Source organism: Tribolium castaneum, chromosome 4 (genome assembly GCF_031307605.1).
Source record: "Tribolium castaneum strain GA2 chromosome 4, icTriCast1.1, whole genome shotgun sequence".
Lineage (NCBI taxonomy): Eukaryota > Metazoa > Arthropoda > Insecta > Coleoptera > Tenebrionidae > Tribolium > Tribolium castaneum.
Genome location: NC_087397.1, coordinates 1,051,615 through 1,064,187, shown reverse-complemented (window position 1 = coordinate 1,064,187; position 12,573 = coordinate 1,051,615). Strand labels below are relative to the sequence as shown.

Here is a 12,573-nt window from a genome sequence, read left to right as displayed (position 1 = left end):
TGCAATTTAATTCTGCTTAATTATGACAAAATATTACAAAACGAAATGAAACCACTCGGTTCGTTTCTAGATTTGAGTTTTTGCGCATAACTAATTAATTATTGCTTGGCTGCACATTTTTTTATATTTATTTTGAAAATCCGCAAGCATAATATATCAGCAAAGTAAGTCGGCACTTTGAAAACTTATATTGGTTTCATCGCCGTTATGTGTACAAAGGATCAAAACATTATTACCAGGTCTGTAAAGTTGTGATTGGATTTTTTATAACATATTTGTGACGAAAATGTAAAATTTGTTTGAAGCTTCCAAAAATAAACCAACACGTTTATGAAATTTCGATTTTAGCGCCGCTGAGAATTGGGGGTTGCATAGCGTGCGTTACTATGGAAACAATGTTTGGTCGAATTTCAAATAACCGGGGTGCAAGTAAATTGTATTTTTTTCCACCATGGAAGTGATGGAAGATGGTAATTTGATGGACAAAGTCCACATATTGATCCAGCGGGACATGGAGTATTACAAGGTGAAATCTCCTGCAAATCGTGGCAGGTTTTTGCCATTAATTCTATTTCAGAGCCACCAGACCGTATTACAAGAAACAATTTGTCCGGGGGTTGTGGGCGGCCGCCTCGATTTCCCCAGATCGGCCTCTTTTGCCGCAATGAAGCTGGTTTTGTGGTGGGAAGAAGAATATGTGGCGGCCTACAGGAAAAGTTCAGGATTCCTGCAAAAATCCGAGGTTCCTGACCAGAGCATGGACACGTCTGGGGGCTGCGGCGGCATTGTCAAAGCCTCAGATCCGACGAAATTCGTCAGTCTTATAAATAAATCCGCTGAACAACTTTTGGGTAAATTAACCCACGGTTAATTTTTCCGAATCAAACGCCAGTTTTAGAGCACTTACATGTGCTTACTCAAGAGGCGTTAGATCACGCTGACTTGACGGTGCTTACGGGCACAATCGGGGCTTCTGCACTTTTAAAAAACTGTCTCTGGTTCTATTTGCAATCAATTAATGAGATTAAAGGGAGTCAAGTTGAATTGTTGCACGAAAGTTACAAGAAATACCAAGAGATGGGCGAAGCCCTCGCTGAGCGCTTGCTAGATTTGCATTGTCGGTTGTTATCACTGTACATTTTGCAAGAAGCCGAGTCTTTGGACTGGGAGAACCAGAAGCCTTTCTGTGAGTCGGAACGGGGGTCGTACGTGATACAAATGTGGTGGCTTTACATGCAAGGTTCATTCCGTGAAACAATAAATACAATGCATGACCTAGAAAGGTTCCAGGGACCAGAGAGGATTTATGGAACACTGTTCCTCCGAAAATGGCACAAAGGGTTTTTTCCGGGATGTTAAATGAATCATTAACTATTTTAACAGTTCGGTACACTCAGGTATCTTGAGTGGAAATAATCAGATGATGTTGCTCGAATGCATTTTTAGTCGTGTCCTTCTGAAGCAAGGAGTAAACTACTCGTGGTTGATATTAGCAACTTACTATTATGCATAGCGCAATTGCTTCCAAGTATCTGTGATAAAGCGGAAGAACTAATTGGGTTAAACTTAAATAACAAAAGCAAAATCTTACGAGACATACACACAAAGTGCCAGGAGCTGCTGAACTGTTTGGTTTTGAGAGGCGCGTCATTGGACACACTTCAAAAGGTTGGGTATTAAATAAATGGAATCAGGCGGTTTAAATATAGAATGACTAATTTTAACGCCAATTCAATCAGTATTTATTTTAATGATTATAATTGTAATTATTAATTTTTCCAAATCGACAGTGTAGATTTTAATTCTAGGATTCTTATAGTTTTTTTGTAACAAATTAAAAAAATGTTTCGTCAAAATTATTTCAAAAACTAAGCAGAATCGACCATTTATTCGCATCTAAGGCCTGTGAGAAAGACTCGCCCTAGACCGGTTCTCATTTGTCCTACGAATGAGTAATTGACCAATAAAAATCTAAAAATCACCTCCTACTTGTTTATCTAGTGCACAAAAAACTGCAAGACGATTGAAGCGTTTGTCATTGGGTATCAGGGAGGGGATTGCACTCCCAACTGTAAAACGGGCCAATCATAAGGCGATTAAAACTGAGCAAAAAACTGTTGTTAGATTATTTGTAAATGTCGGCTAAATCATCTGGAATTTCGCTGTTTTCGAAGGCTGTTTACCAAATTAAATCAAAAATCTTTATCTCTTTTAAGTCATTAAAGTGGGCATTTGAAACATGAGTTATTATTTAATAATCTCGCACATTTAATAGAACTGTCAAAATGTAGTTTGTTAAACAACATTTATGAAGTTTTTTCCAAAGCACTCTTTGCAAAAACACTTTTTTCTTAATTTTAATGAGCACGTAAGATTCAATCATATCATGTGATACATCATTGTAATGAGAAATAAAAAGACTTTTCAAAAATACAAATGTCAAATATCGCGTCCATAAGAAAAACCAATGTTGGGTGTTGTAATTCTGACATCAAGAACGCCTTGGAAAAGGCAATGACAGATTTGGATTTCTTGTAAAAAAGTACCTCAAGAAAATGAAACAAGAAGACAGTCTTTTCAAAATTTTATTATTAATATAAATCACATTTCATAACAAAGAAATTACATATTAACATAATATTAACGCTAAATATTGATACAGTTATTAACAAAAAATAGGATTTTGTTTTTTTACTTTGGCAATATTTTACGTTTATTCTAAATGGACAGTTATTACAAACTGTTCCAGCTTTTAGATCCTAAATTGCTACCAGTAATGAGTTCTTGAATTTCTGTTAAACCGACCAATCATTAGGCGATTAAAATTGAGCAAAAAACTGTTGTTTGATAATTTATAAATGCCGGCCAAACCATCTGGAATTCCGCTGTTTTCGAAGAAAATTGCAAGTTTTCTATTACACTTGAGCTCAAAAATCGTGGATAAATTGTTCGATTTGTTTTTGATAATGATTTATTCTCGCAATTAGTTCCCAAAAGTGTACCAAATTAAGTCAAAAATCTTTATCTCTTTTGAGTCAATAAAGTGGGCATTTGAAATTTGAAAGTTAGTTTTTATTTAATAATCTTTGAAAAGCAAAAATAAAAAATAGGGTGTTTCCATTAAACTTTTTAAAATATTGTCAATGCAGAGGTGCCTGATTTTAGTACTAATATTTATTTCCATACAGTATTTCTAGGTTGAGATTCTTATAGAAAAACAGCTAATTTAAGTTCAACAGTTAGTCAACTTCTTTAAAGGATTTTTTGTGTAAAAGATAACAGAAAAATTTTAGGTTTTTCGTAAAGGCCTAGAGACCGTGGATTTGTTCAAATCCCGAAACACAGGCCCGGCCTCTTGGATCACCTTCTCCCTCCCCAACATCTTCAAAGTGCAGCCAAAAAACATAACCCGAATGTCCGACTTACCACCTGACGCCGCAATCGCCTTAGAATTGACCGTTTTGTTGGCCCAACCCCAGCCAAACTGGTCCCTCCTTCTGAAAGTAAGACTTTCAAACTTTAAACCCCAATCCCGGCCCAGGTTCTAGGAATGAAAAACTGCAAACTATTGAAACTCATCCTGGACCTATCTTTGCAAAACTTCACAATCGAGATCCAAAAACCCGTCACCAAATCAAACTCTTGCGGAGTTTTCCTCTGTTCCAGCGACGGAACTTGCAAAAATGTCGATACTACCGTGCCCCTACTGACCCCACTGCATTACTACGACTTGATCGCATCCGCAACGACCGTGGTGTTGGGCATTGGCAACAATGAGGATTACTCAGATATTCTATTCTCGGCAATCAGTGCGCAGCCAAATTGGGCAAAGTGTTTCGATCGCCGCAATGTAAGTGTTATTTAATTGTGGCGTTATTTTGGGATTTTTCGAAGGTCTGGAACCAAATCCGGCCGCCGTGGTACGAATCTATCCTCAACCTTGTCACACCTCTGCTCTCTTCCATTTGCAAGACTGTGGTCAATGCCGTTCAAACCGGCGCCAGCATGTACCAGGCCATGCTCATTATTTTGGGTTCTTATGGCCAGTTGTGGGACTGCGTGGACAGTGCGCTCCCCCGAGTGGCCACCCTGATCCAGGACATTCTCCCAGCTGAGATAACTTCCCTAAATCATTCCGCTTTGGTCCAGATTTTGATTAGTGCACTGTACTCGGAGCTGTTGCGTCAGTCCGAACTTCCCTCCAATAAACAGGTCACTTTTGCGGATTCAGCGGTGTCTCCACCGGCCAAACAAACGGAGCATAAAAAATCGGTGACTAGTTTTGAGGGGACGTTCAGTTCTGAGAACGACGTAGCCTTAGCTGTGGCAGAGTCCTTGTGTAGTATCGACGAGGATAACAAACACACGGACCAAATTGAGGAGTTTTTGGAACAAGTCAAGGAAAACCTGGAGTTGTTTGAGGATTCGGTTGAGGGTTCGTCGAGGGTTGAGGGCTCGGAGCAAGTGACTGAAGTTCTAGTCAGCGAGATTTTAATGACAACTCATGGGAAAAAAAGCTTGAAAGTAACCAATTCATGTAAGAGGGTTTGATCGTAAATAATTCTTGCAGACTTTGCATCATTTCGTAAAAAATAACAGCGAATGGTTCTTTCAAAAACTCGGAGTTAGTGAAAATTCTGAACCTGTGGTACCGAACAAAGTTACTTGTGCTCCGTGTCCACTCTTGCATACTGTGTTTCATATTGGTTACCGACCCTTCGACCAGGTAAGTTAACTCATGGCATTGTAAATTTGAAAATGATTTTGATTAGTTGTTGACTGGAGCATGGCAGCCTAATTGGATTGGTTTGTTGCAAACACCAATGGGATTAAGTATTGATAGGGTTTGGACGCAAATATCACTACGCTGGGAGTTTAGAGATGTAAATTCTTCGAGTCTGTCGACGAGAGACGCCCAGATTATCACTAATTTGACGACGCTCTTGAAACAAACTTGAGCCTTTTTTGTCATGATGTGATAATTGCATATTTTCAATCATTTAGAAAAGAATGTAAATATTCGTTTAGGTAAGTGGTTTACATCCGTTTAATCGTACCTACCTAATTAAATTAATATCCGATTCACACCGAATTATGTGTAATTCCCCCTAAATAATATTACGCACATTTAATGAATGCATACACACCACAAATGTATTGAATTAAGTGAGAGATAATTAAATAAACTGGGTTATACGTATTAGAAATTGACTGTTCGTACAATGATGGAAAATTAATTTCGGTAAATCTTGATTGGAGAATACAAAAGTTTGTAACCCTTGGCAACTGATGTTCAATGATAATTTTGTTTTGCTAATTATAATGACAATGAAACTGTTTTAAACAGAATTAATTAAGTACTCATTTCGTTTCCAAATATTGGGTGAAAACGTTTGAGCTTAAATTAATAGTGAAAACATTTCATCGTTTGCGTTTTTTTATTATTTTGTAACGAATATTTTTATGTAATTATTACATTTAAACACCGAAAACAATAGAAAACGCACACTGCTAATGAGATTCTTTAGATGCAAATAGCAATTAAATGTGACTAATGTAAAGAGACTTGTTCACGAATTTGAATTTTTTTGAAATTGTAAATAATTTTGCCTCTTACTGTATATTAATAAATAAATGAATTTACAAATTTTGTTGGGTACTAAATAATCAGGCTCCCTTTTATATGTCCCAGTTCCTATTTACAAGCAAAAATCATAAATGATATACAGGGTGTCTGTTTTTCGAGCTCCACCATGGGGATTTCAGTTACTATAAGAGATACGAGGTCGGTTTTGAATTATTGGAAGAAAAACGAAAATGTGTAATTTTTTTTTTCAAGCAAAAACCAAACGAGCTAGACGTTTTTAACTATGATTTAACTTTATTTTTAACGATGTATCACATGATATGATCGAATCTTACATACTGATCAAAATGAAGAAAAAACATTTTTGCGAAGAGTGCTTTGGAAAAAACGCCAAAAATTTCGTTTTTAAACAAACTAGATTAAACAAAACAAAAATTTAAACAAAACAAGAAAACTTATACAAATTTTCCTCGCATATTTAATAGAACTGTCAAAATTTCGTTTGTTAAACAACATGTATGACGTTTTATCCAAAGCACGCTTTGCAAAAACGCTTTTTTCTTAATTTTAATGAGCATGTAATATTCAATCATATCATGTGATACATCATTGTAATGAGGAATAAAGACTTTTCAAAAATACAAATGTCTAATATCGCGTCCATAAGAAAAATCAAAGGTGAGTGTTGTAATTCTGACATCAAGGACGCCTTGGAAAAAGCAATGACAGATTTGGATTTCTTGTAAAAAAGAGTCTGGAGAAAATGAAACAAGAAGACAGTCTTTTCAAAATTTTATTATTAATATAAATCACATTTTATAACAAATAAATTACATATTAACATAATATTAACGCTAAATATTGATACAGTTATTAACAAAAAATAGGATCTTATTTTTTTACTTTGGCAACATTTTACGTTTATTCTAAGTGGACAGTTATTACAGACTGTTCCAGCTTTTAGATCTTAAATTGCTACCAGTATTGAGTTCTTGGCCATTTTTTTAAAGAAAAACGTTTGTTTAAAGTGAATACAATTTTTTTTAGCTTCAGCATAAAATAAAAATCTGAAACAGCTGTCTCACACAATTAAACCTGGACAGAACGAATTACGAGCTTACAATAGTTGTAATTAATACTGTTTTTGTAATGATGGTTTTTAGTGAAGTATTGTGAAAATCCTTCATTGAATTAAAATTAGCAGGTATTATATCAGGTTACAGTTTGCCTGTAGGAATAACAACCGCAAGAAATCCAGTCTTATTCAAGTGAGTACGGTGATTGTGACGCCGTCCTTAGGTAATAATCGCCTTGGGCACTTGAAGAAAGCGACTCGGTAAAAACAAACGTAATTTGATCTCAACTTACTTTAGATCAACATTAAAACCCATATTAGAAACAGGAGCAGTCGGTCTGCACTCCCCGTTCAAATAATCCTGCCAGGAATCGCACGGTACTGCCACGAATCCTTGCGGATTTATCACAGACTCGGCATAAAACTGATACGATCTCCAGTGGCTACAAAAAACTATTATAACAAAAATAGTTGTATCCTCACAGAACTCTCCACAACGTACTAAGTGCGATGATATTGTCAGGATTAGTTTTTTTCACTTCGGTTTTGGTGCAGCCAGGCTGGGGCGAAACCCCGCGGTTCGGCCAGAAATCCACATGCCCTAAGGACCGCGGAAAGCCAAAAATGCCCGCATCCGAGTGAATCACATCCACAAACTCGGCGTCGCCTTTGTCCAGACGCAGACTCTTGGGCCACTTTTTGAACAAGGGTCCCGCAGGGTCCAGCCCTGTTATCCTGAAAATGCGCCCGCTTTTGACGCTTTGGCCGCAAACGCCCGCCATCTGGGCCCCCAGACTCAGCCCGATTAGGTGCAAGCTGGGCAAATGCATGCCTCTGGACACCAAATAGTCGATCAGTTGGGCCGTGTATTCACCCACGACTTGGGTGTTTCTGGCGGCGGTGTAGTACCAAGGGCCGGCTTCCAGGCGCGGCGCGTTTAAGAGGATTATGTTGTAGCCGCCTCTTTGCAAATACGCTGAAATTTATTGAACTTGATTGCAACTGCGATTATTAAGTCACGGTGAAGTAAAAGCGAGAGAAAGTCGATTTACAAGAGTAAGAGTCGAAGGGATTTTTTCGGCATTGTTACCTGTTCTGATTAGAGTGGCAGATGTGGTGGAGGAGGACTCGAAGAAAGCGTGGAAGTAAAAAACCGTCGGTTGCGAGAAATTGAAATGAGATTCGGCGAGTAATTTATCATCGCCGATTATCAGGTTTTGTGCTTCCAGAGGATTGTGTCTAAAAATATTATGCCCAGGATTAGGTTTCGCATAATTAAAAATTTCTAAAAAAAATAATAATAACTGCGTATTCGCAGTTCTCATCATCAATTTGTATTTTTTATTAACACGGGAACAATTAACTGTGATAATGAAATAATTACTGTTTTTATTTCCTGCTCCATTATTACAACAAGTTTATGGTTACATATTGGATCTTTGCATATTTAATTGTTAATACAACACCTGAAATAAACAAATAATTACACGTTTGGCTGATTTATGATTATTAGTAAATTGGGGTTAATCATAATAACAAAAAGAGTGTTGGGGAAGTATGTAACACTTTCTTGTTACCGTGAAATCCACGTAATATTGATCTAATTACCTTTTACTTGCAATAAACTTACACCTATTCTTACTTTGCACATGTGTTAATGATTTATACAGTGTTCCGTCTAAAGCCCACATAACAAGTATTGGTAGTTCTAATAACGATAGTCATCTGAAAATTTGTTTACAATCACAATTTCTTAAGTCCACCTCAATGAAAATTATTTCAAGATGGTGACACTTCCGGTTATACCGGAAGTCGCTTTCAACTTCTTTATTTTAGAGGAAAAATTATATTTTAATGCGTTTTTGGATTACTAGAGTTATTTTAAGGTAGTTTTCATAAGCCTTCCCTATAGCTAAATTTAGCCGTTTACGAAATATTTAGGGGTTTTTTTTTGGATTTGCACCTTCCAGTTTGAAAATCAATAACTCTGCCATTTTTAAAAATTTGAAATTATTTTTCAGCTCATTTGAAAGAGGAAACCTTGGTCTTTCCTTTGTTGTTTTAAAATTTCTAAAAAAGAATAACCAACCAAAAATATTTAAAGTTAAGTTTTCAGAACTTTAAGCACACGTAACTCAATTTTTTCAAATGAAATGCCACAAGTTTTATTTCATTAAATCGTAGAGAATTTAATTCTGCAGGGAATGCTAATACAGATCGATGTAGAAAAAAATTCTCCTCTATCTAGAAGAATAAAAATTGAGACGTCCTCTTTGAAAAAATCAAGTTATGGGTGCTTAAAGTTGTTCAAATTAAGCTTAAAATTTTTGGGTTTATTAACTTCTTTTCCAATTTTGAACACACTGGAGAACAGATATAGGCTTTCTCTTTTAATTGTCCTAATATGATTTCGAAATCTCTAAAACTAACAAAGTTACCGACTTTTTAAATGACTGGTGCAAATCCAAAAATTTTCAAAAAATCTTAAATATCTCGAAAACGGTTAAACTTAGGTATAGAGAAAACTGATAAAAACGGCCTTAAAATAACTCAACTAATCCAAAAACGCAGTGAAAAACATAGCTTTCCATTTAAAATAAGAAAGTTGATGGCGACTTTCGGTATAACCGGAAGTGCCGCCACGTTGAAAATATTTTCATTGGGCAGAACTCAACGGATTATGGCTAAGTACTAACTTTCAAATAAATATCTTTATTAGAACTTTCAATACTTTTAATGAGTTTCGAAGGAAGAAGCAAATTACAAGTTTTTTTTAATTCGTAATAATAATCTAATGTCTGTCTCCTTATTAATTTCAACACTAAGGTTAAAAATCTTGAATTACATTATTAATTTTCCTTGTAAACATAGTAAAAATAACAGCTTGGTTTTTATTGAATTTCGGAAGTAGATAACAATCTCAACATTTACATAAATTGGAAACAACCTTCAGTATAAGCAAAATTAACCAAAAGTGGATTAATGTCGAGCGATTGTTTTGGACTTATTAGCAATTCTAATTTAATAATTGAACTTAAAACATTTAAATTAACCAAATGTACCGTGAAAATATAACAATTCGTTCACTTTAAATCAGTTCATTTGAGGGATGATTGTACTGAACAAATAAAAAATAATTGGCATTCAATTTCAAAACTAGGTGCTAGAAAGCTAACGATTTCATTTTTTCTTTCCCATACACCAATTTTAATAAATCGTTTTATGCAATCTTGTTACCTACATACTTGTTTTTTCGTTTTTTGCAAGAAAATTACAGTTCGAAGGTAAAGTTGTGGCAGCAAACACACGAAAGTTCTTGAGGCTAGAAAATTTACGTATTTATGGAGCAAAACAATGCCCACAATTGAAAACGGCTAGTTATTATCTCAAATTGATCGGCCAGGGATTACGAAAATAAATTTTCTAGTTTAGTAAGTGAATAGAAAGTCGTCACCTGGCATGCATTCACTATAATTGTCATTAGGAAATAAAATTTTTGATGATTAATCAATCGATTAAAATGCGAATTTAAAATGCCAAGAAAGATACAGTTTGCACAATACTGAACGTAACGACGTAATTATTAACCGCCAACTACTAAATTGTAAACACACAAGTGTATTTTTATTGAAGAAATGGCAATGAAAGAGCTTTCGTTCACTGGATTATTTAATATCTAGCGTAAGCTTTATTAAAACCTGACCTTGAGCGGGGCTTGCTGAAGTTCAATAATTAAACTAAACAATTCCGGTTATTTTTGCAAAATCCAACACCGTGTCAAATTTTTTGCTACTTACACGGTATAGAGCTGGAACGCGATGTCCCTAATCGGATCAATTTTGTGACATTTGTGTTTATTGATGGGGTAGAGCTGGACGATGGCATCGTTAATTGAAACAGAGGGAGGGCCTAAAATTCCGACATTCACGTTTCGTAAAAAATGCAAAACTAAAGTGCAATCACTAATCCGCCTGAAATGTCTCGCGGAAGCCGGAAGAACAAATCTCAACCAAACTGGAAAAAATCCAACATACCTGGTAATGCACTCAATAAACACACAAATAAAAAATCAGAAACACCCATGTTCAGCGGGCTCAAAGCACGATTTGACTTGGTGCCACTCGAAAAGCATAATGGGGGGATCACCGGCACGGGCAGGGATAAATAGGGAAAAATGATCTTTTTGTAGACAAGCAGCAATAGTGTTTTTTAATTGGAGTTTCATAATATTGGTGCAATATGCACGGCGCTCAGTGCAGCTGAAAATTGATAAAAACTATTCGCGTGCTATTTTACTAATTGCAATTACATTTTTTTCATATATTTGCATATTTCGGCTCGGCTGTTTCCGCTCGTTTAGCGGTGCTTTCACGTGATTGTTTATTTAGCAAAATACGGTCGGATTCTGTAATTGAACATCTCTATTAGTTTGAGTAATTACAAACCGAATATGCGGCAGCTAATTTACAAATTGGTGCAAAATTTAAAGCCGTATTCTATAATTAAAAATGCGGTGTCATTGGTTTGAGAAAGTTTGCATTATAGGGCGTGGGCAATACATGGAGAAGTAACCCAATTTACTATTAACCTTTGCTTGAAGTATTGATGCGATGTCAACTGATAAGAAAATATTTTCAATCACGGGGAAACAAATGACTAATTTATTTTCTTTCTAAAGCGGATGCAAATTGCTTCCGTTTTGGAGAAGTAAGGGAAAGTTCTCATTACAGTAAAGACGTTTTTCTTCGAAGAATTTGAATTTCCTGTAGATTATGACTCGAACTTTAGCGAAATTCCTTTAAGGTAACTAATGAGTAAGAGTTCCCATAAATTATTTCAGAATTTTACTTGATGCACTTTCTTGTGAGACGGCAACGGAAGCTTTATACACACGTAGGCGGTAATGACTAGTTTGGTGCGTTTCCAATAAACATGGATCTAAATCCTTATTATGTAACACAAATAGTGATACCTGTTTCACGTTAGCATTTTCTAAATCATGTATTAAAATCGTGAAGATATGCGTCCGCTTATACAACAGAATGATCGGCCAATTTCCAATTTTTGCTTAGATTTTTCCGATGAAGCAAGACGGAAAATTTCTTAATAATTGTTGCTACATTTAATAAAACTGGGCTTTCGAGCATTCATTCGCATTTCCCATCAATAAACAATTTTATCTCGCTGATGCTCGCTGTGAAAATCCGTCGGTATTATTTCGCACGGACGCATTTTTCTCCATTCTTCGGAGCTGCATTTGCAGACAATATGCGCATTTCAGCCGTTCATACTTCCGTATTGCAAAATTTAATATCGATGCACTAATTGCATCAAATCTGACCGATGTACAAAGTTCTTTACTTTTGCCCCATTGTTGATTTGTTATCGTAGTCCATCAATGCAATGTGAAAACCCTGACATTGCAACGGCAAAACTAGCTCGCATTGGAATGTCGTAATTTTTTCCTTGCAACAACGAGCATGATTTGAATTTTTTATCGAATTCGAAAATGAAATTTCTGACCTTCGTTTCACAACTCACGATTTATTGACCCTATGACTTTGCTGATTAATTGCATGGCTTTCGGTGACTCGGAAAAATGGTACGCGTGAGTGAAGGTGGAGGGTTTTTACAAATCCGACCGTTTCACGGCATGCAATTTCGCTTGCATTCAGGCTGATATTTTCGTTACTACTCGTTACCTTCATTAGATTTTAGGTGCGTTTTTAATTAATTATTATTTTTACAAGGAAATATTAGGTAATGTGTGTAAAACTCGGTGCAAATGGTCGCTGTGCATGGAAATGTACATACATATTTCGCAATGTAATATTTAAATTATTTACCGTAAAATTCGAATATTGAGCTGGTTCCCTTTTCAAGTGGGTTAAACTACCGATTCCATTAATTT

The 12,573-nt window shown here is 35.8% G+C and overlaps 2 protein-coding genes across 4 annotated transcripts; one reads left to right on the top strand and one right to left on the bottom strand.

Moving 5' to 3' along the window:
• The first annotated feature begins 367 nt into the window (after window positions 1-367).
• Window positions 368-5,650, top strand: LOC658339 (uncharacterized protein). Its single transcript, XM_015977397.2, has 10 exons — window positions 368-526; window positions 578-851; window positions 899-1,240; window positions 1,291-1,397; window positions 1,447-1,668; window positions 3,294-3,503; window positions 3,542-3,850; window positions 3,895-4,524; window positions 4,571-4,726; window positions 4,773-5,650. Exons 1-10 carry the CDS (start codon window positions 452-454, stop codon window positions 4,956-4,958), a joined length of 2,511 nt encoding a protein of 836 aa, XP_015832883.1. The 5' UTR covers window positions 368-451; the 3' UTR covers window positions 4,959-5,650.
• A 716-nt stretch (window positions 5,651-6,366) lies between these two features.
• LOC658411 (inactive pancreatic lipase-related protein 1) lies at window positions 6,367-12,286 on the bottom strand. Of its 3 annotated transcripts, none has more exons than XR_010333663.1 (6): window positions 10,697-12,286; window positions 10,460-10,571; window positions 7,753-7,901; window positions 7,165-7,638; window positions 6,956-7,105; window positions 6,367-6,905 (listed from the first exon to the last, which is right to left on the bottom strand). XR_010333663.1 is itself a non-coding variant. In XM_008196732.3 (6 exons), exons 1-6 carry the CDS (start codon window positions 10,743-10,745, stop codon window positions 6,848-6,850), a joined length of 1,002 nt encoding a protein of 333 aa, XP_008194954.1. In that variant the 5' UTR covers window positions 10,746-12,283; the 3' UTR covers window positions 6,367-6,847. The 3 variants fall into 3 exon arrangements, 2 of the variants coding, with proteins under 2 accessions (XP_008194954.1, XP_064212130.1); XM_008196732.3 differs by having other exon boundaries at window positions 6,956-7,115; window positions 10,697-12,283; XM_064356060.1 differs by lacking the exon at window positions 10,697-12,286 and having other exon boundaries at window positions 6,956-7,115; window positions 7,753-8,128.
• Between the last annotated feature and the right edge of the window lie 287 nt (window positions 12,287-12,573).